The sequence below is a fragment of the Sebastes umbrosus genome, chromosome 18 (assembly GCF_015220745.1).
Source record: "Sebastes umbrosus isolate fSebUmb1 chromosome 18, fSebUmb1.pri, whole genome shotgun sequence".
Classification (NCBI taxonomy): domain Eukaryota; kingdom Metazoa; phylum Chordata; class Actinopteri; order Perciformes; family Sebastidae; genus Sebastes; species Sebastes umbrosus.
The window spans coordinates 2,945,966-2,968,904 of NC_051286.1; the positions used below are offsets into that span (position 1 = coordinate 2,945,966).

Below are 22,939 nucleotides of genomic sequence, written 5' to 3' on the forward strand. Positions count from 1 at the left end.
TAAAATGTTTTTATTTATATTATTTATGAATATTATTTGTATACCTTTTATGATTTTAATTCATCAGTATTTGACCTCATTATTTTACCTTTTAATGTTTTTGTGGTTAGGGAGACTTGGAATCATTATTATATGTTTTTTATGAAATATTTTTGTTTTTATCTATTTAATTTACTATATTTTAAAATGTTTTTATTTATATTATTTACGAATATTATTTGAATTCCTTTTATGATAATAAAATGTAATTTATTGTTTTCTAGGCTTTTTTTAACTTTTAATTTATTAGTATTTGACCTTATTATTTTACCGTTTAATTTTACCTTGGTTATATTTGTCCTCTTCAAGAATTATTACTTGTAACATTTTTATAAAATATTTAATTATCGCTTTTTTTTCTGCTAACCAATACTCTTTTATTGTGAAGGCTTTGGGTTGTACTTCCGCCTGTCAGTCGGTGTCACTCAGCTGTTTTTGTCTTCCTGGTTTTTTCGGACTGAAGACGGTTTTTTTTTCTGCTTGTTTTAAACAACAAGACTTCAACTGGACGAGATTCACTCAACTAACTCCAGAGATGTGTTTTTAATATAAAGTAGTTTATATAAGTGTTTAAATGTTCATCAATCTCATCAAACATGAGACAAGAAGTCTTATTTTTAATCGTTTTTATCGTTTTAACGGAAACATCCGGTTCTCCTCCTGCAGATACAGAAGATCAAGAACACAGTAAGTCTACAAACACATGTGTTTATATATAAAAGGTTTGTTTTATTGTTCCTTAAAGAAACAACAAGACTGACTTCACTTTACTGTCAAAGTTAGTGTAGAAAGTATGGAGGCTCAAGTCTGCCACAAAAATAAACAAAATAAAATACTTGCGGTGAATCAGAATTATGAGATTATGTGTTAAATATTTAGGTTTAAAAAAAAAAATAATAATAATAAGTCAAACTGAGGAGATAGGAACTTATCAGAATAATATTGTTAATAGTATATATATATAGTATCAGAATATGATCATAAGTCATAATTACGCCATCACATCTCATCTAATTTTTTTAAAAGCACTATACAAATAAAATGTATTGTGATTTACTGATTCAAAATATGTTAAATATTTTGGTTTTAAAATTTTTGATTGTTTAAGTATGTGTCCTCCCCTTTTCTCTGAATTCAATTGATATTACAGTTTGAGATGAAGTCTTGTTTTGTTTTTTATGTTTTCTCTCTCCCCCCTCTTGTTTTAAGTTGTGCAATTTTGTGTAAAAAAGAAAAGAGACAGCTGTAAAATGAAAATACAGTGGTAAAGAATGTGATGATGATTGTATAAGTTGCTGAAACTGCAATGAAAACTAAGTTAAAAAAAAATAGGAGATAAGTCAAAATGAGGAGATAAGTAAACATTATTTGAAAATATGTCAGATATTAGAGTTTTAAAGTATAAAATAGGAGATAATAAATCAGAGTTTTGATTTCCTATCAAGTCAAATTCGGATCCTACGTCATAATTATGTAGTAACATCTCATTAACATGATTTACTAAATCAGAATTAGGACTTTTTAAGCCACAACAAGGAGATAATAAATCAAGATGTTGACAATACTTTTGAGATAGTACTATAATTTATGAGATAGTACATTGCAATAATATTGCTAATAGTATCAGAATATGATCGCAAGTCATAATTACGCCGTAACATGTCATCTAATTTTTTTAAAAGCACTATACAAATAAAATGTATTGTGATTTACTGATTCAAAATTTACTTTTTGAGTCACAATAAGTAAAACAGTGACAGTTAATGTAGAAAATATGGAAGCTCAAGTCCACCAGAAAAATAAAATAATATAATTTATAAAATAATGTTAACATTATGAGGTAAATCAAAAGTATAAGACACTGTGTCATAACAGTAAATCAACAAAATGATGACTCAAAGTGAATTTGTTTTAAATTATAATCTTTAAACTCAAAATTATGAAGTTAGAAATCAAAATTGTGAATTTTAAACTCAGCATTATGAGTCAAAATGTTGAGTCTAAATTAGTATAGTGTAATATATGACTTAGTAAAGCAGAATAAGGAGATATTACATTAAAAGAAATTGGGTTTTAAAGTGTAAATATTAGTTAAAATGATGAGATAATAAGTAAAAATGTCCTCCGTTGTGAAAGACGGCGCGCTCTGATTGGTCAGGGTTTACGGCTCTGTGATTGGCTGATCTGATGCAGTGATGAGACTCTGTGTTCCCTCAGCAGCGTCTCTCAGGTCGATGCTGGACGACTTCGACGTGCTGCCTCTCTCCAGCCTGCAGACTCACTCCGTCCGCCGCCGCGACGTCCAAACTCAAAGTCATGTGGAGAAACTGGTCAGCTTCGACGCCCTGCAGAGGTCAGAGGTCACGTCTGATCACGGTCACGGTTTAATGACTCAGAAAGGCTCCTGAAGGCAACAGTGTGTGTTTGTGTGTTTGTGCAGGCAGTTCAGACTCTACCTGAGGACCAACGACCAGCTGTTCACCGACGACTTCAGAGCCGTGATCGTGGACGAGGACGGACGAGAGCGGAGCTACTCCGTCAACAGACACAACTACTTCACCGGACACGTCATCGGTAACGCCGATCAGCCCGAACAACCTTCACGGATACGTTAAGAAAAATACTTTATTCCTGTTTTGTTTTTGTCTGTTGCAGGGGAGGAACACTCTCGTGTTCAGGCTCATATAGACGACCATGAGTTCTCCGCTCACATCCTGACTGACGAGGCCGAGTACAACATCGAGGTGACATTCTTTCAAGGAATAATGGAAAACATTTGCTGTTTCTAGCTTCTATGAAGATTTGCTGCTTTTCTTTGTCATACATGATAGTAAACTGAATATTTTGGTCGGAGAAAACAAGACGTCACCTTGGACTCTGGGAAATTATAACTAAAATAATAACTGAAAATGAAAATAATCAACAGACCTTAAAAACACTGCTGTGATTCTTCTTCTCTGTGTTCAGCCTCTGTGGAGGTTCACGTCGGCGCCCCCTGATGGTCGTCTGCTGATCTACCGCTCAGAGGACATCAGGAACCTCAGCCGCCTCCACCAGCCTTCAGTCTGCGGCTACGTGACCTCTGACCCCGACCACCTCCTCCCTGACGGCGTCAAAGCGGCCGTGTTGGAGGACCAAGAGGAAAAAGGTCAGATTTTAACACAGACTTTGAAAGAAGGATTTCTGTGCATTTCCTGTAGAAAAAAGTGAGCTTTTAACGGGAAAGAAAGAGCTTATAAAGTGGAAAAAGGAGCATGAAATGTGATTAAAAGAGCTTTTAATGTAAAAAAAGAACCTTGAATGTGGAAAAAGGAGCTTGAAATGTGAATAAAAGCATTTAATATAAAAAAGAGTTTTGAACATGAAAAAATAGCATTTAATGTTAAAAAAGCTTTGAACGTGAAGAAAAGCAATTTTAACGTAAAAAAGGGGCTTGAAATGTGAATAAAACAGCTTTTAACGTGGAAGAAGAGCTTTGAATATGAAACAAGAACGCTTAAAGTGAAAAAAGATATTTCAATGTGAAAAAGGAGCTTGAGACGTGAACAAAAGGAGCTTGAAAAGTAAATAAAAGCATTTAACATAAAAAAGAGCTTTTAACATTAAAAAAGATTTGAATGTCAACAAACCCAATTTTAGCGTAAAAAAAGGAGCTTGAAATGAGAATAAAACAGCTTTTAACGTAAAGAAAAGAGCTTTTAAAGTGAATAAAAAAGCTTTTAATGTGAATGAAAGAGCATGAAATGTGAATAAAAGTGCCGAAACAAGAACTTTTAACGAACTTTTAACCTGAAAAAAGAGCTTTAGATGTGAACAAAAGCACCTTGAATGTGGATACATGAGCTTGAAAAGTAAATAAAAGCATTTAAGTAAAAAAGAGCTTTCAATGTGAAAAAAGAGCTTTTAATGTGAAAAATTAACTTTTAATGGTAAAAAAAATGACCTTTCAACTTAAATGCTTTGTGAAGGACTTGGAACTCCATAAAGATCAATAAGTTTTAACCACTGATAGAAGCCAACTAACTGATTTACATTATCTAATTAACTGTAGAAGCCTTTACAGTAGTAAAAGACAGTAAAAGACTTTTATTGTGAAGTTAATAGTTTAATCTGTTTATATTAAACAGATAAAATCATCATTTACTTGAAGAAAAATCATTAATGAAATCATCACATCTTGACATTGTTTCATTTAATATAACATAATAAATATTCTGTCCTGTCTTATTTGTGTTTACCTGGTCAGAGCCTGTGTTCAGAGGGAAGCGTCAGGTACACGATCACAGGAAGAACACCTGTCCCCTGCTGCTGGTGGCCGACTATCGCTTCTTCAGACACATGGGCCGCGGAGAGGAGAGCACCACCCTCAACTACCTGGTCAGTACATACCTGTAGCTTTAATTTAACCTCCATCACCTCCGCGCAGCGACGTTCACCACCCTGACTGTGTTTTCAGATCGAACTGATTGATCGCGTGGACGACATCTACAGAAACACGTCGTGGGACGATGAGTTCATAGGTTACGGCGTTCAGATCCAGCAGGTGAGAACACTGAAGTTCTTCTTTTAAAACAGCATTTAGACCGCGTGTGACGCTGAAACACTGTGTGTTTCCTGTCAGATCATCATAGAGAAGGGTCCGACTGATGTAGATCCAGGAAAAAGTCACTTCAACATGGAAGGAAGTCCAGTGAAGGGTCGAGGCGTCTGGGACGTCAAGAAGCTGCTGGAGGTAAAAACCGGACAGACGGACAAATCACAAGAGCTGTTAATGTAATTACAACTTAATATAATTAACAAGCTGAAGCAAGTAAAAGTTTAAAGCTACGATAGTACATCATATCTGTACAGAGACCGGACCAAACTGACTGTCTGTGGTAGAAACAACAACGTCTGATCGAACCAAACTCCATTCAGAAAACAAGCATTTTAAAAGTTGTTTGCTTGTCGTCTTGGTAACAGACCTGACAAAGCATCAATTCAGACTTTTTACAAATAAGCATCATTATGTAGTTATTTCGGCTTCATTTTGATCAGTTTATAGCAATTAAATCACAGCACAATCTGTTTATTTTGAGTTCATACCGCAGTATCGACGTGTGGGTTGCAAGATACAGTCAGTGCAATGGCGCTGTATGTGAATACAGCTCGCCGCCGGGTGACGTTATGAATCCAGATACGACGGCGTTTGGTTTTCTGACGTATCTGAGACTTCCACAACATGTACAAAGCAGCAACAGTGGTTATTTCTTCCATGGTTGAAGGAGGAAATGGAGGAAAGAAAAGTTGCTGGTATCCATGGAAACATGCTCCTCCTCCTCTCCGGTACGTCTAGAGCGAATGAACACAAATGATACCGACTCGCGTGGGTAAAGCGAGCTGTAGCTGCTCATCTCCGCTACAGGCTACATTAGCTGCTAACTAGCATAACACATCACAATCTACCACACAGCTGTCAGAGGGAGAGGTGCATCGTGGGTAATGTAGGCGTTTTGACAAGGAAGAAGAATGTGTGGAACACAAAAGTCAGTATCTCTGGTTCTGCTGCAGATACATCAGGCTTTGATACACATACTTCATGTTAGTAGATGAATAACTTCCTGTATGTCTCTGAGGTCTCTGCTGGTTTGTGTCCCTGCAGCAGTTCAGTGTTGACATCGCCCAAAACGCTTCCACCGTCTGCCTGGCTCACCTCTTCACCTATCAGGACTTTGATGAGGGCACTCTGGGTCTGGCCTACGTCGCCTCGTCCAAACCGGACGTCCCCGGAGGTCTCTGCTCCAAAGGTGAAGTCCTGCTGCCTCGTCAACAACCTCCATTTTCTTTAAAAAAAAACCCCGCAATAAAATACATAATAATTAAGGCCGTCAAAGTTAACGCGATAATGACGCAAATGTGTTACGCCACTAATTTCTTTAACGCATTAACACAACTTGCCGCCGATCTTTCGGAGGTTGTAGCGGGCTCAGTTTAAAAGCTAGAGTGAAGATAAGAGCTTTTAGAAAGAAAGAAATGAAAGAGCTTATAATGTGAAAAAAGAGCTTGAAATTTGAATAAAAGCATTTAACATAAAAAAGAGCTTTGAACATGAAAAAAAGTTTTTAACGTTAAAATAGCTTTTAACGTTAAAAAAACTTTGAACAGGAACAAGCGCAATTTTTACGTAAAAAAGGAGGTTGAAATTTGAATAAAACAGCTTTTAACATAAATAAAACAGCCTTTAACTTGAATAAAAGAGCTTTTAACTTGAATAAAAGAGCTTTTAACGTGAATGAAAGAGCTTTTAACTTGAATAAAAGAGCTTTTAACGTGAATGAAAGAGCTTTTAACTTGAATAAAAGAGCTTTTAATGTGAATAAAAGAGCTTTTAACGTGAATAAAAGCTTTTAACGTGAATAAAAGAGCTTTTAACATAAATAAATGAGCTTATAACGTGAATGAAAGAGCTTTTAACGTGAATAAAAGCATCTTGAATGTGGAAAAAGGAGTTTGAAATGTGAATAAAAGCTACATAAAAGAGCTTTGAACAATGAAGAAAATTGCTTAAAACTTTTCGATTGACAGCCCTAACCTAAATATTAACATGTTTTTGTTCTGAAGGCTGTCCTTCATCGACCAACGAACAAGGAGCGATCTACCTCAACACGGGCCTGACCAGCACGAAGAACTACGGGAAGACCATCCTGACGAAGGTGGGTTGGTCTTCTGAAAGATGTTCATTGTCTCTGTTCTGTCTACACATCTAATAAACTGTCCACATTCAGCAAAGCTTTGGACACTAAAATCTTGATTAGTTACTAAACTAAAGTATCCGTAACGGCTTAGTGATTATCCGCAACTTCTCTGACGACTGACTAGTTTGTTTACAAATATAAGTGAAAGAAGAAGTCGGCCGTTTGGGAGTATTACACTGTTTGAGAAAGATCAGCGACAAGAACGTTGTTATGTTCAACGAAACATTAAGCAGTAAAACGACTGCGGTTGTCAAAAGTTTCTTCTCGTCTCCGCAGGAAGCAGATCTGGTGACGACTCATGAGCTCGGCCATAACTTTGGAGCAGAACACGACCCCGACAACATCCCGTACTGCGCCCCCCGAGATGACCAGGGAGGGAAGTACGTCATGTATCCCATCGCCGTGAGCGGAGACCACGTCAACAACAAGGTGCCGGCTCTTTTCTCATTGCTGCCCCGAGGTTTTCTTTCAGGTCGACACGCGTGTTAACTGATGTCTCCTGAGATTAAGTTCCTGAACGCCCCACGCTTAATTTAGTTCTTGAACGCCCTGCATTCATTGTAGTTCCTGAACGGCCCACGCTCATTTCAGTTACCCGAACGCTCCGCACTCAACTTAGTTCCCGAATGTCCCACGCTCATTTTAGTTCCTGAACGCCCCACATTCATTGTAGCTCCTGAACGCCTCATGCTTATTTTAGTTCATGAATGCCCCACGCTCATTATAGCTCCTGAACGCCCCACGCTCAGTTTAGTTCCCAAACGCCCTGCACTCATGTCAGTTCCCGAACGCCCCGCATTAATTTCAAGTCCTGAACGCCCCCGCACTCATTTTATTTCCCAAATGCCCCGCACTCAATTTAGTTCCTGAACGCCTCACACTCCATGTAGTTCCCGAACGCCTCACACTCATTATAGTTCCCGAATGCCCCGCACTCTCTTCAGTTCCCGAATGCCCCACAGTAATTTTACTTTATGAACGCCCCGTACTCAATTTAGTTCCAGAACACCCCACGCTCATTTTAGCACCCAAACGCCCTGCATTAATTTTAGTTCCCGAACGCCCCACATGCATTTCAGTTGCTGAACGCCCCACATGCATTTCAGTTCCTGAACGCCCCACTCTGAGGTTTTTTTTACAGGTCGCCAGGTGTTTTAAATGATGTCTCTTGTTTGTCCAGATGTTTTCTAACTGCAGTAAACACTCCATCGTGAAGCGTCTGAGGATGAAGGCTCCGTCCTGCTTCAAGCAGAGGAACATTAATGTGTGCGGTAACTCTCGGGTGGAGCAGGGGGAGGAATGCGACCCGGGACTGCTGCACATCAACTCGGACCGCTGCTGCACCGCCGAGTGCCGGCTGACAGCTGGAGCTCAGTGCAGGTCAGAGAAACCTCCAGCTGCTGCTGCTGCTGCACAGTGATAATAATGATGATCGGAAGGTTTTGGTCTTCACGTCTCCTCAGTTGCATCTAAAGATAAAGATGTTGGGCATTTGATGAGAGGTCAAAGGTCACCTTCAGGTTCTTTTGTGACAGATGACGTGACTCGGTCCTCTCTCTGTGTTTAGCGACAGGAACAGTGCGTGCTGTAAGAACTGCAGGTTCGAGTCTGAAGGAGAAATCTGTCAGGAGCCCATCGACGCCACCTGTAAAGGTCACTCGTACTGCACAGGTCAGCCCACAGGTCAAAGGTCACACATCACTACATGTTGTACACAGAGGCTCGGAGTGACTGACGGACGACTTTGCGTTTGACAGGAAACAGCAGCGAGTGTCCTCCCCCAGAGAACGCCGCCGATAAAACCATGTGTCTGGACAGCGGCAAGTGTCTGAACGGAGAGTGTATTCCTTTCTGTCAGGCCGTCTTAAAGCTGCAGCCCTGCGCCTGCAACGGTACGGATCTCTGATGCTTTACTGGAGTAAAAGTATTAATACACACTGTGAAAATACTCTGCTACAAGTGAAAGTCCTGCATCCAAAACCATACTGAAGTAAAAGTATGTAATCAGCTAAATGTAGTTAAAGTACTTATGTACGTCCTGCACTCATTTTACTTCTCAAACGCCACACAGTCATTTTAGTTCCCGAATGCCCCACGACCATTTTTGTTCCCGAACGCCCCACGCTCATTTTAGTTACCGAACGACCCACGCTCATTTAGTTCCCGAACGCCCCACACTCATTTTACTTCCTGAACGCCCCAAACTCATTTTAGTCCCTTTCCTGTGAACATCACCTGGTGCATCTTTACATCAGGTCTGCTGACAGTCAGGTGTTTGTATCTGTTTCCTTCTCCTGTGTAGAAACCAGCTCGTCGTGTAAAGTCTGCTGTCGCAACAGCAGCGGCGTCTGCGCTCCCTACCAGGACGTAACAGGCAACTTCCTGTTCCTGCGTAAAGGCAAACACTGCACCGTGGGCTTCTGCGACGGAGTGGTGAGTCCCGTCGTTGTTTTCTGTCGTCATCTGAAGCTCAAAGCTGGAACGTGACGACGTGTTTGTGTGGATGTGTTCTCTGCAGGGGAAGTGCAACAAGCAGGTTCAGGACGTGGTGGAGCGTCTGTGGGACTTCGTCGATAAACTGGACATCAACACGTTTAAGAAGTTTCTGGCCGATAACATCGTGGGTTCGGTGGTGGCGTTCTCTCTGCTGTTCTGGATTCCTTTCAGCATCCTGGTCCACTGCGTGGTGGGTCTCGAGCTTTTTGATGAATCCTCACTATGTAGAATTTACCAGAATATTCTGATTAGTTCTGCTTTGTGTGTTTTTTTGCTGAAGTGCAAAGAGACATTAAATTCTGTTATTTTTAAAGGGAGTCTGGTGTGATTCATACAGCCGACAAACCGCTGTTTAATGCAGTTTTCTTCTTGTTGTTTCTCAAATGTCATGTCAGTAATGAGTAATATTTAATGTGATACTTTACTTTGAGAGTTTCAGGATGTTTTATACGTGTTTGTCTGTACTTTGAGTTTTTAAAATTCGACTCTTCATCTCTTTCAGGACAAGAAGCTGGATCAACAGTACGAACAGACCACCAAGTCTATGTTCTTCCCCAGTGTGAGTTTATATAAATATAGTAATATGATAAGTACTGTAATGTTATCAGAAAATAATATAGTTAAATGTTGTAAAGCAGTAGTTAAAGGGACTGTTTGTAACTTTCAGAACTGCTTGTTAACAGCGACACCTGTGGCCGTTAAGTCAACGAAAGTTAGCGTCGGGCTCACGCTTGCTTCCTCTAAATAGACATTAACGAGCATCGCTCAAAACAGTGAGGCGACACACGTCAGCTAAAAGCACAATATCACTCTATATTTAAGCTGCTTGGCAGTAATGTTAGCTGACCAGACGAAGGTCTCTCCATGAATCAATGCTGATCCTAGTGTTGGCTTTTCCTGCTTCAGCATCGGTGCCGGGACTCTGAAGCAGCGGGGCTCTGCAGCGAGTAACGTTAATGTCTCCCGACCGCAGCCGGAGTGAACAGGAAGACACCGGCACCCGGTTGGACACGATAATGTTTCTCGCTGCGGAGCCCCGTCACTTCACAAGACACGGGAAACCTCTGTTGGTCTGGAGGAGCTGCAGCAGTTATTTCTGCACAAACGTCCACTGTACATTCACTAGATATTCTCAGAGCTACTAACTCTTCTGCAGTGTGGAGTGAGCGCACGTTCACGTCTAAAGGTGGAGCAGAGACAGCGGCCACACGCGAGCGTGCATGTGTCCCGACCCGGTACATTTATACGCTTAAAAAGTTGCAAACAGTCCCTTTAAAGTAAGTTGAAGTAAAACGGAAAAAAAAACGTACCGACTGTGACTGTTAATCTTCCCAGAATGCCGAGCTCCTGAGCAGCCTGGAGTCTGCATCAGTCCGGATCTTCAAACCTCCGACCTTCCCCACCAGCACCTCCTCCGCCGGGCTGCGTTTCCAGCCGTCAGCCGCCGGACCCCAACAGACCAGCACCCCTCCGGTCTCCGTCTCCGCCCCTGACCCTGACCCCGTCCCCAGCCCCGCCCACCCCCCTCTGGACGGCCCCCGCATGGCCACCATCCAGGAGGACTCCAGCCTCGACTCGCACCTGGACCAGGAGGCTCTGGAGGAGGCGTTCGGGCGGCCGGCGGGGTCGACGCAGCGCTCCTTCGAGGACCTGACGGAGAAAAGTGTGACGAGTCGCAGCGGGAAGGGGACGATGTTCAGACTGCAGAGACAACATCAGATCGACACCAAGGAGACGCAGTGCTGAGAGGAGACACCTGCTAAGAGGACACACCTGCTGAGAGGAGAGGACACACATGCTGAGAGGAGAGGACACACCTGATGAGAGGAGAGGAGACACCTGTAGAGAGGAGACACCTGTAGAGAGGAGAGGACACATCTGTAGAGAGGAGAGGAGACACCTGTAGAGAGGAGAGGACACATCTGCTGAGAGGAGAGGAGACACCTGCTGAGAGGAGAGGACACACCTGTATAGAGGAGACACCTACTGAGAGGAGAGGAGACACCTGTAGAGAGGAGAAGACACACCTTTAGAGAGGACACAGCTGCTGAGAGGAGACACCTGTAGAGAGGAGAGGATTTTTATTTTAAACATATGTATCGGTATCAGCCATCGGCCAAATTTTGGTATATAGCATCGGTATCGGCTAGCCTTCAAATTTTTATATTAAACATCGGTATCGGCTTTCGGCCAACTTTTTATTTTAAACATCGGTATCAGCTATCGGCCAACTTTTTATTTTAAACATCGGTATCAGCTATCGTCTAAATTTTTATTTTAAACATCGGTATCGGTTATCGGACAAATTTTAATTTTATGTTTAAAATTATTTATTTAATGTTTAAAATTTCTATTTCAATTTCATGATGATACATTTTGTCTGTACTTTTTTTTTTTTCTTACATTTTTACGACTGCATCGTCTGTTACAGACACCAAATGTTGAACTTTCAGGTATTTTCTTTCCAAAAATGGAAATGAAAAGCTTTAGAGATATTTAAAGGCTTTTATTTTGTCATATTTTAAAGGAAAAATGCCAAAAAATGTTAAGAGTTCAGCTTCTTTTTATTGACGTTAGCTCATTAAATCTTTGTGTTTTGGACTGTTGGTCGGACGAAACAAGACATTTGAAGCCTTTTAGAAGTTGTGAAAGACATTTTCCACTGTTTTATAGACCAAATGATTAATTGAGAAAATAATTGCCATTATAGTCATTAGTTTAAAGGCCAAACTGCACTGAGAGCCAACGACACATCACATTTAAAATGTTCTTTTAATACTCACCGACGTTGTTCATTCAAACTGACTCTGAACGCTGCTGCTGTTGGAAATACTCAAAGTATAAGTACCTCAAAATTGTACTTAAGTAAATGTATTTAGTTTCATTCACCGCTAACCATGAGTACTATTTTATTTATCTATTGTTTCTTTTGCTGGACTTGTTGTAAAATGAGACGATATATTAAAACAACAGCAGTCAAATGTTTAACACAAAAAGGGACTTTAAACAGAACTTCAGTCAAAAAAACTGAGGATTTTACAGCTGTTTCAAATCAACACGTTACACTTTATTTTGATCACACCTGTATATTTGAGTCATTTTATTTTTATATCATTAAGCCATACTGTGTGAAAATATTTTTATTTTTTAAACGACATTCAGAACTGTGTATCTTCTCTTCTTCTATGGTATTTAAATGCACTGGTCAGTATTTTTAATATATCAGATATGTGTGCTCCCGTTTACTGTTTGTCTGTGTTGTTGTATGCAGACGATCATGTGTTATATTCTGTTAAACATCACTGAGTATTAATCCATTTAAAGCATCATGTGTTTGTTTTTCATGTCACTGTGTTTACCCGTCAGTCAGACGGCTGTTTCAAAATAAAATGTTTTGATGAAAACTCGTCCTGAGATACATTTTATTGTATGATGTTAGCATTTAGCTAAAAGCATCTTAATCTAGTTGAAATTGATAGTTTGACTAAACAGTCCCAACTCAGGGTCCACTTACATGAGCTTTCAACCATATTATGGAGGATGGAACCTGCCAAAATAAAATAATAAATAAATGTTATTAAATGCAGCAAAAATATTTAAAATAAACCGTCAATTAATTGTATTTGTTTTAATTTGCTTTATTTATTCATCTTTGTATTCATTATTTATTTACACTTGTTTAATTTTCCCTTTAATTTATTTGTTTTTATTTTATTAATTTTTATATTTATTTGTTTTTTCATCAGTTCGGTCAGTTGTCATGGAGATGGATCTGTTGACATGTGAGTATGTCTTTATAAATAAAGTTATTATGTCAGTCATGATTTCAGATTTAGAATGTTTTTATGATTTATTGATTATTTGTAATTTGGCTGAAAGCTCTAGAAAACTGCTGTTTCAAGGTCAAGAATGAACTCTGACGCTTCATACTGTCAGTGTTTGAGCTGAAACGATTAATCGATTAAATAACTGGCAGATTAATTGATAACGAAAATAATCATGAGTCTAAAATCAGGTATTCTGAGGGAAAACATCCAGAAACATCCGTCTGTTTCCAAGATAATAAAACTGAACTTTAAGGTGAACAAAACAACAACAACAAGTCTCTCTGAGACAAACGTTTATTTTGCTTTACAGATAAATCGAGTACAAAAAAACAGCTGAAGGTCGTTAATTCCTTTGGAATCAGGTTTCAAACAAAGAGTTTGTCTTTGTTAAAGAAGGAAAACACAAAAACATCAGTTCATCATCAGCTCCCCTGCTGGTGACATCACACTCAGAAGGCGGGGCTGAGGGCGTCGTAGAGCCGGTGGACAGCGACCTCCACCATCTCCCGCAGAGTCTCGTCCTCTGTACACGACACAGACTGGAGACAGAGGTCATCAACATAAAGTCATCGAGGCATAAATACAGCAGCGACATTGTTGTTTATTTCACACACCGTCCTGCTGCCACTAACACTCACTAGAGCGCCACATGTGGATTAATCCGCCGCTGAAAATAGTCCCCCAACAGCTGTTTCAGGAAATTATTAAAATTTAAATGAAACTATACGTTTGTGTTTTTAACATCTTCAGTAGGAACCAATGGGCAGACCGTATTAAGAGAGGGACTAACATATTGATTTTGATCTTTTCATGGTATTTCTTGACGATAAAAAAATATAGAAAAACACCAGATGATCCTTCAACATCCCATATTTGTTAACACGCCAACTGTAGGAATGTCATGAAGAGGCCGTCATACTCACTTTGGTCTCTGGGTCGATGGATGCCGTGACGCCGTCCACAGTTACGCTCAAGTCTTTACCGTCTCTGAAGTTCACGCAGTCCTCTCCGAACATGTCGCTGCAACACACAAACAACAAGACATCAACAGTGTTCGTCTGCTTTGTTTCTGTCACACACAAACCAAGAGCACATCTCCTCACACAGTAACCACCGTGGTCAGCTCTTATTTTGAAAATCTATGCATCTTTACAGATAAGGTGCTTCTTGAGCTTTTTATTTCTTACGCTTCTTGAATAGATATATTTTAACAAAAAGCTGTTAATGATTTGAAAACTATTTTTTTTTTAAAGATAAATACGTTCAAAGAAACATTTTGAGAATACATATTAGGGCTGTCAAAGTTAACGAGATAACGCGTTAACGTTTAACGCATGCTTTTTTAGGTCGTAGCTGGCTCAGTTTTAAAGCTAGAGTGAAGTTCTGGTATCAGATGAAAGTAGAAAACCTAAAGAATCCATCGGTACCAACCATGTCATACTATTTTGTCAAGAAGGAGGTTAAATAACGCTCCAAACTTACACTAAATTTTGAAGAGGAATAACTGGCATAGCCATTTTCAAAGGGGTCCCTTGACCTCTGACCTCCAGATAAGTGAATGAAAATGGATTCTATGGGTACCCACGAGTCTGGTAATTGATTTCCAATAATAAATATATACATAAATTTGCATAAAGCAGCATATTTGTACACTCCCATGTTGATAAGAGTATTAAAGACTTGACAAATCTCCCTTTAAGGTTCATTTTGAACTGATTAAAAATGTGCAATTAATTGCGATTAAATATGTTAATCGATTGACAGCCCTAGTTTATATAAAATAAATAAAAACAAATTATAAAAACACCTCAATTGGTAAAAATAGTAGACCTTCAACATTATGATTTGTTAAAGAGATGGATTTTTAATAATTTTCCTGCTGTTTTAAATCAGTCTTTCAAAAAGGGTTTGTTTGTATTATGATGTGTGGCATGCCAGACGGGCGGGGCTTCAGAAAGCATCAGATTTTAACAAGACTCGGTCCAAACCCGAGTATATGTCTGGACCGTGTACGGTCAGTCTGTGAATTTGAGGCTAAATTGTTACATAAATAGTCTGAGGTCATGTCTATAATGTTAAATCCAGCGGTACATGTCCACCAGGTCCGGCGAGGATGCTAGGGGATGCCATTTTGGACTGAGAACGCTCATTATATTTATAATGTTTTATTGTTCAACCAAAGAACGTATATTGATAAGAAGTGAAAGTCAATTATTCGTTCTATTGCAACATCAGCGCCCAGCAGCAGAGCTACGCTTCCGCCATTTTGGACTGAAAGCGAGGCGATGCCACTGTTGAATCTGGTTTAATATTAGAACTAGATCGCCTAGCTTCCCAGCTTGGTCCAAGTTTCGTGAGCCGGACGCCTCACGCTGGACGGACACATTTGCATAACGGACTGTTCCCCATCTTTTCATTTTGAAAGCACAACAGCCAATGAGGAAACTCCAACACTCGGCCGACCAATCGTGTAAATTCAGTGAAGAAAAAAAAGAGACGAAACAGACATTAATGTCAACTTTCTCTGTGTCCACCCGCCTGGCACCTCGAGCAGAGTAAAACAAACGTCCACCAGGTGTGTGAACTGAACTTACTGCAGCATGAGCTCCAGTCGCTCTACAAACAGCTCCATGTCGAACGTTTCTTTCTTGCCTTCAAGAACTGAAACAAACAAACAAACGTTAAACATTAAGAGAGGTTGTTCCTGTCCGACAGTAAAAAGTCTCACGGTGTTCGTTTACTCACATTTCTGCGCGTTGGGGTTGGACTGGACCTCCAGGACCACCGTAGTGACGGCGTCAGCGTACATGTCGTTGAGCGGGTTGGCGATCCACTGAGGACAAAAAATAAAAAACCTCAGTTACATTTGAATTGATGCTAAAAACACGATTTAGTACTGTCCACAGTGGTACGTTGCTTAGCTTCCTGTCGGTACTCCTGTCTGCTTCTCCAAACTGGGAGCATACCGACCGCCATCTCACTGTACTGTCTTACTGTTACTGTATTAGTACACTGACTATAAGGATGTATATACACTAGACATGTAGCAGCGACATCATGCAGTAACCTACGTCAGGTCACGTGGGGAAAGGTTTTTAGAAGGGATTGAAGGGAAAATAGCATTTAGACGCAAAAACATAAAACTTGGAAGGAAAGGAACTCTACTGGGAAGATACAGGATGATATAAAAACCTAAAAAAATAATGGACCCGCCCTTTAAGAAACAGACAGTTTGTGTCTCTGACCTTCAGCAGCACCATGCCAGCATCATGAACCAACGTGATGCTCTTAAAGATCCTGATGGTGATCTTCTCCGCTCCCTCCACCTGCTCCACGTCTCCTAAAAATACACAAAATACACTGTAAACACTGCTGAAGATCTACTTTAAAAACTGACCTCAAAACACAGAATTTATAAAGAAGGTTTACACAACAACAACAATAATGATAATAATAACATTAATAATCATGATAACAATAATAATTATTAAAACAATAACAACGATAATAATACAAATAAAATAATAATAATATTAATAATAATTATATACTACTACTACTAATAATAATAACAACAATACTAGTAATAGTAACAGTAGTAATAATAACAACAACAACAATATTTATAACAATAATAGTAATAACATGAATAATAATAATCATCATGATAGTAATAATAATTATTATTATATCAATAATAATAATAATATAATAACAATAATAATAATGACAATAATAATTATATACTAATAATAATAATAAACACAATACTACTAATAATAATAACAACAATAATAATAATTCAACTTTAAAAACTGACCTCAAAACACAGAATTTATAAAGAAGTTTTACACAACAACAACAATAATGATAATAATAACATTAATAATGATGATCATAATAATAATTAAAACAATAACAATGATATTCATAATAATAAAAATAGTGATAATAATAATGATATACTACTACTACTAAAAATAATATTAATAACAATACTAACAATAGCAGTAATAATAATAACATGAATAATAATAATAATAATAATAATAACTGACCTGCGAGGCTGCGTAGCTGGCTGACCAGCAGGGAGATGGGGCCGGTGTATGGGATGGCCTGAGTCTGTGTCACTGTGCTCATACACAGATCTGTGTAGTCTGAACAAAGATAGAACCACAGTCACCAAACACTGAGGAAAACCACAGCACCCGAACACAACACACAGGGATGTGTTCGGGGACGCAGCAAAACAAAAAGATGCGTCATCTGAGGACCAGAATAAAAACAGTTTTTTTTTCACAATCGGTTAATTAATTGGTTCGTTAAACAATACAAAAATAAATTTAACTTCAGGTCAGTTTTGTCCTCACAGTACAGAAATGTCCTCACTATGATGGTTTAAACCTCGGTCCCCACAAGGATAGATAAACAGGCGCGCGCGCACACACACACACACACACACACACAGGGAGGGTGTTACTGACTGGAGAGGTCGGAGGGCGTCACGATGTGATAGTTGAAGTTTCTTTTGACAAGGATCCCGGAGACCCTCTGACCCTGAATACACTTCCTGTCAGTCAGAGAGCCCATCACCTGTGGCAGAGCATGCTGGGAGTTAACAGAGCCACACAACGCAGACGTCACAAGCTGATCAGTGAAACTTATCTTAGTGGATTCGGACGAACCTTCGCCAGTTTCTCTCCTCTGAAGTTGAGCGTGACGGCTTCGGTGTTTCTCGGGTTGTGGACTTCGATGTCGACCTCGTCGTTGTCTTCGTACTCGCGGATCAGCGCTGCTTTCAGACGGGCCATCTCGTTCTGCTCGCCGTGGACCAGAATCTGGAGACACGGAAAAACAAAAACTGATCAACGCGTGAAGCTACACGTTGATTTATCGAGCTCAATAACAATATATCATCCCTCTCTGTTGTTTGTATTCTATCTTATTGTTGTTTTTACCTGTAAATCACTTTATAACCTTGTTAAGAAGAGTAATACATAAATTAAGTGTATTATTATAATTTAACGTGTGTGTGTGTGTGCGTGTGTGTGTGTGTGTGTGTTTGGATGGTGTAATTACCACGTGAGGAGGTTTGAGCGCTCGGATGAACTCGCTGGTCTGCTGGTAGTCGGTGTGAGCGGAGAAGGAGATGTAGTCCACGGACATCTTCAGAGGAAGCTTCTGACCCGACATGGTGGCGATCTCATCCGGCTCCGTCATGATGTGCTGAGACAAACACACAATTCATTAATAACAAATAAAAGATTAAATCAATGCCGTATCTGACAGGTAATAGAGACACACCTTGGCGAGCGTTCCCTCCACACAGTACCCGGCGATGATGACTCCGTTCCTCTTGTCGGTGCACCAGCTCTCAAACAGCTCTCTGGACAGACCGCTCTGCATCATACCGGGAGACGCCATGACCACGCTGGGACCGATGTCGTCGAAGTGGTCCATGCTCTGAAACACACACATGAGGGACGTGAGGCGACGTACTTATCTAAGTATCCTGTCGGGAAGTATACTGCGGCGTACACCGAACCTTGAGGTTGCTGATGTGCTTGAAGACGAAGGGGTTGTTGATGTTGATGGCCTTGCGGATCTTGTCGTTCATGGCGTTGATGTAGGTCTGGTAGACGGCCATGCACTTCCTGGCCAGAGACGAGGCGTAGTAGATGGGGATGTCGTGGAGCTCCGGGTGGTTCTGCCAGTACTCGTCTGTATCCACACAAACCGTCACAAACCGTTAGTGTCTGGCATTAAAATGGTGACGCAACAGCATATATATATATATAATTATTATATTATACTATATTATATTATACAATATTATATTATATTATATTATACTATCTTATATCATAATATACTATACTATATTATATCATATTATAATATATTATATTTTACTATAATATATTATACAATATTATATTATACTATATTATATTACATTACATTATACTATATTATATTATACTACATTATATCCTATTATACTATATTATATTACACTTTATTATATTCTATTATATTATACTATACTATACTATATTATATTATATTATACTATATTCTATTCTATTCTATTATATTATATTATACTATATTCTATTATATTATATTATACTATACTATACCATATTATATTATATTATATTATACTATGCTATACTATACTTTGTGAAATTCATGCTGGGATACTTGGCCACCCCTCTAAACAGTTTGAGGAACTTCTTGCCTAAATGTGGACTTTAAAACGGGATCAGTACTCGGGCCGTGACAGACAGACGGGACCGGAGTCCGAGGGAGGGCCCAGCGTCGGCTCGTCTTACCCAGGATGAGCAGCAGCTCCTGGGCTCGGCCCAGAGCGAAGACGGGGATCAGACAGCGGCCCTCCCGGTTCACGATGTCGTGGACGGTGTTACAGAAGCGAGCCTCCCGCTCCTCTCGCTTCTCGTGGATGTGAGTCCCGTAGGTCGACTCCTGACGCACAGAACCAGGCACACATGTTGGATTTACGTTTTTTAAATCAAAAGTTTTTAGATTGAATAAACCTGTGCAGCTCCACTCACAGTGATCAGGATGTCCGGTTTGACGCTGGGGATCTCTGCCGCCATCAGATGTCTGTCCTCCTGACGGGAGAAATCTCCTGTGTACAATATCTACACACGCACACACATACAAAATACACACATTAGCACAGGTGACACTGCAGAAGAAGAAGATGTAAAATATCATCTAAAAACTACAACCAGACTGGAATTGTCTTTTTTGGGGGCCAACATATTAAACAACATTAATCTTGATTAATTAAGTTAGCAACCGTAACTAGGTGCAGGAGGCCTGTCAAGCCGTCATATTATTTAACTTTTCTCGCCGTTTTAACCAATGCTCGCTCGCGTCTACGTAGTGCGAGCACAAGCGTGGTCGAAAGGACGCTGACTGCCGTCGACTTAACGGCCACAGGTGTCACTGTTAACAAGCTATTCTTACAGAGTCCCTTTAAAGAAGGCGGACGGTGGTGAGTCCCTGACAGAAACCCTGAAAACCACTAGATGCGAGAGCCAGAACGGACCTTGACTCCGGCGATCTCGATCATGAACATGGCGGCTCCAAGGACGTGGCCGGCATGGTAACACCAGAACTTGATGCCGGCCACCTCCTTGACCTCGTGGAAGTTGATGGTCTCGATCTTCTCCATGCTCTCCTCCAGGTCGGTCTCTGTGTACAGCATGTCGTCCGCTGAGATGTTACTGCAATGAACGCCACAGAGCAGCGTCACCACACACTGACATACATCACAGATCATACCGGAGTCATCTGATCAACCACTGACTCAGTCCTACCTGACTTTGACGTAGTCGGACAGCAGCCAGCGGTAGATGGCCTTGGTGGCGTGAGTCATGAAGGTGCGTCCTTTAAAGCTGGTCTTCTGCAGGAACCAGGGCAGAGCGCCACAGTGGTCCAGGTGGAAGCTGAGAGGAGACAACAACAAGGTCCAGGTCTACATCAACCCTGATCTTTATGGTATCTCAAGTATGACAAGGTTTAATTTAATAATGATATCTTCTGAACTCACTGGCTGATGAGCAGCAGGTCGATCTCAGCCGGATCGATCAGGTCGATGTATGGCAGAGCGTCCATTCCCTCCAGACCAGGATGGATCCCGCAGTCCAGCTAAACCACAACACACACATGTTTCTACACACTCTGCAGACACACAGATGTTACAGCTGATGTGACCAAACATACCATAATCTTTCGTCCCTTGAACTCCAGGATGATGCAGGATCGTCCCACCTCCTGTCCTGCTCCTCTGGTGGACACAAACACACAGAGAGACACCATCGTCATCGTGTCTAACTAACATCCAGATGTTTTCATCAAACTCAGAACAAATAAGTGAAGGATTTGCTGCCAAAGAAAGTAAAGCCGAACTTTATTAAAAAATTAAGCTATTTTAAAACACGTTGTGCCTTTGCAAAACATGCCAAATATAAGTTATATAATTATCGACTCAATTAAATCATTAATTCTGAATTTATAGAATCCACGAGAAACACCTGATTTCATCATCAATAGATGGAAGATATTAATTGTTAGTTAACTAGTTAGGCCAATACAAGTTGAAAACCTTCTTAAATAAATGCTGTTTGGTGCATTTGGTCCAACCCAAAATGAAGAACTGCCTTTAAGGATTTGTTATTAGTCTTAAATGGTCAAACTTAACAATGCTTCTGCTTTTGTTGATGAAATATATCTACTAAATTAGGCTATTTATGAATGGAGTTTGGTCTGAGAGTAGCAGACACCGAGGCAAATGCTGTTTGGTACATTTAGTCTAAGCTGAAATGAAGAGTGGCCTCTAAGGATTCATTAAAAGTCTTAAACGGTCAAACTTAACAATCATAAAGTTATGACTTTATTCTCGTAATATTACGACTTTTTTCTCGTAAAATTATGACTTTATTCTCGTAATATTACGACTTTATTCTCGTAAAGTTATGACTTTATTCTCGTAACATTACGACTTTATTCTCTTAATATTCTGGCTTTATTCTCGTAATATTACGACTTTTTTCTCGTAAAGTTATGACTTTATTCTCGTAATATTATGATTTTATTCTTGTAAAGTTATGACTTTATTCTCGTAATATTACGACTTTATTCTCTTAATATTCTGGCTTTATTCTCGTAATATTACGACTTTATTCTCGTAAAGTTATGACTTTATTCTCGTAACATTACGACTTTATTCTCTTAATATTCTGGCTTTATTCTTGTTATATTACGACTTTATTCTCGTAAAGTTATGACTTTATTCTCGTAACATTACGACATTATTCTCTTAATATTCTGGCTTTATTCTTGTTATATTACGACTTTATTCTCGTAAAGTTATGACTTTTTTCTCTTAATATTATGTGTGTTTTTATGACTTTATTCTGTAAATCTCAGATGTTTTTTCCCTCAATGTGGTCCTAATACTCTGTAGTACATTGTCTCTTTGGCCCTCACTGCATTAGACTTATATACTATATACTTAGACCATAAACTGTGTTACCTTCATCACAATGCTCACATGTTTCGTGGCTCCAGACAGATGTTTTTGTTGTTGCCTAAACTGTCTCTTTAGATAGTGAAGGCTGCTGAGCGCTGGGATAAGAGTAGCAGACACCGAGGCAAGTGCTGTTTGGTACATTTGGTCAAAGCCGAATTGAAGAACTGCCTCTAAAGATTCATTAAAAGTCTTAAACAGTCAAACTTAACAATGCTTTCTCCTTTGTTGATTAATAGATGTGCTAAATCAGTGTATTTCTGAATGATGTCTGGTGTGTGAGCAGCAGAATCACACTCTAGCCGGTAATAAAGAGATTAAAGTGTTATTTAAAGTGTTATTTAACTCACAGCGGGCGGATCAGCAGTTGGTCACTTTCCTCCGCAGGAACCGAGACATCGGACTTACGTTTAGTCGCCATGGTCGCGTTAATAAACCTGATTATTCTTTATTAAACGTTAAATTAACTCATAACTTCAGAAACAACAACGCGCCTTCTCTTATACACAAGCTCTGCTAGCGCGTCACTTCCGGTCCGTGATGAATCTCTCTCCGTGTTGTACGAACCGTCGAAACGAAGGTTCCACCTTTAGAATAATAATACAAATAATAGAATGATTATAATTTTAATAATTTCAATAGGGTTTCAATTTCAACGTAGTAAATCATAATTTTTAAACACTGAGTAATTAATATAAGTAATTATATATATATATATACAAAAATATAAATATATATATATATTTAATTTTTTTGAATATTTTATATATATATATATA

At 39.5% G+C, this 22,939-nt stretch overlaps 2 protein-coding genes across 4 annotated transcripts; one reads left to right on the forward strand and one right to left on the reverse strand.

Annotated features, from left to right (window-relative positions):
- Positions 1-449: 449 nt before the first annotated feature.
- Positions 450-11,544, forward strand: adam17b (ADAM metallopeptidase domain 17b). 3 transcript variants are annotated; one of them, XM_037749911.1, is made up of 19 exons: positions 450-726; positions 2,257-2,392; positions 2,480-2,613; positions 2,695-2,783; positions 3,007-3,187; positions 4,286-4,416; positions 4,496-4,582; positions 4,661-4,771; positions 5,681-5,825; positions 6,640-6,731; positions 7,050-7,202; positions 7,954-8,153; positions 8,341-8,444; positions 8,531-8,665; positions 9,076-9,206; positions 9,292-9,459; positions 9,772-9,828; positions 10,605-11,064; positions 11,109-11,544. In XM_037749911.1, exons 1-18 carry the CDS (start codon positions 636-638, stop codon positions 11,013-11,015), a joined length of 2,556 nt encoding a protein of 851 aa, XP_037605839.1. In that variant the 5' UTR covers positions 450-635; the 3' UTR covers positions 11,016-11,064; positions 11,109-11,544. The 3 variants fall into 3 exon arrangements, with proteins under 3 accessions (XP_037605839.1, XP_037605838.1, XP_037605840.1); XM_037749910.1 differs by having other exon boundaries at positions 10,605-11,120; XM_037749912.1 differs by having other exon boundaries at positions 2,260-2,392; positions 10,605-11,120.
- Positions 11,545-13,372: 1,828 nt separating this feature from the next.
- cpsf3 (cleavage and polyadenylation specific factor 3) lies at positions 13,373-22,717 on the reverse strand. Its single transcript, XM_037749913.1, has 18 exons — positions 22,511-22,717; positions 20,855-20,918; positions 20,682-20,779; positions 20,449-20,577; positions 20,178-20,355; positions 19,675-19,764; positions 19,435-19,585; positions 18,642-18,817; positions 18,401-18,559; positions 18,176-18,322; positions 17,782-17,934; positions 17,581-17,689; positions 17,155-17,253; positions 16,342-16,436; positions 15,842-15,929; positions 15,691-15,757; positions 14,020-14,116; positions 13,373-13,635 (listed from the first exon to the last, which is right to left on the reverse strand). The coding sequence occupies exons 1-18, from the start codon at positions 22,579-22,581 to the stop codon at positions 13,546-13,548; spliced, it is 2,061 nt and encodes a 686-aa protein (XP_037605841.1). The 5' UTR covers positions 22,582-22,717; the 3' UTR covers positions 13,373-13,545.
- Between the last annotated feature and the right edge of the window lie 222 nt (positions 22,718-22,939).

Excerpts from the sequence above, each read along its gene's own strand:
- adam17b (XM_037749911.1), top strand. The coding sequence starts at position 636 with ATGAGACAAGAAGTCTTATTTTTAATCGTTTTTATCGTTTTAACGGAA. Across the intron at positions 2,614-2,694 it reads CTTCACCGGACACGTCATCG|GGGAGGAACACTCTCGTGTT; the intron begins GTAACGCCGATC and ends TGTCTGTTGCAG. Across the intron at positions 2,784-3,006 it reads AGGCCGAGTACAACATCGAG|CCTCTGTGGAGGTTCACGTC; the intron begins GTGACATTCTTT and ends CTCTGTGTTCAG.
- cpsf3 (XM_037749913.1), bottom strand. The coding sequence starts at position 22,581 with ATGGCGACTAAACGTAAGTCCGATGTCTCGGTTCCTGCGGAGGAAAGT. Across the intron at positions 16,437-17,154 it reads CCAGCTACGCAGCCTCGCAG|GAGACGTGGAGCAGGTGGAG; the intron begins GTCAGTTATTAT and ends GTGTATTTTTAG. Across the intron at positions 14,117-15,690 it reads CGACTGGAGCTCATGCTGCA|CGACATGTTCGGAGAGGACT; the intron begins GTAAGTTCAGTT and ends TGTGTGTTGCAG.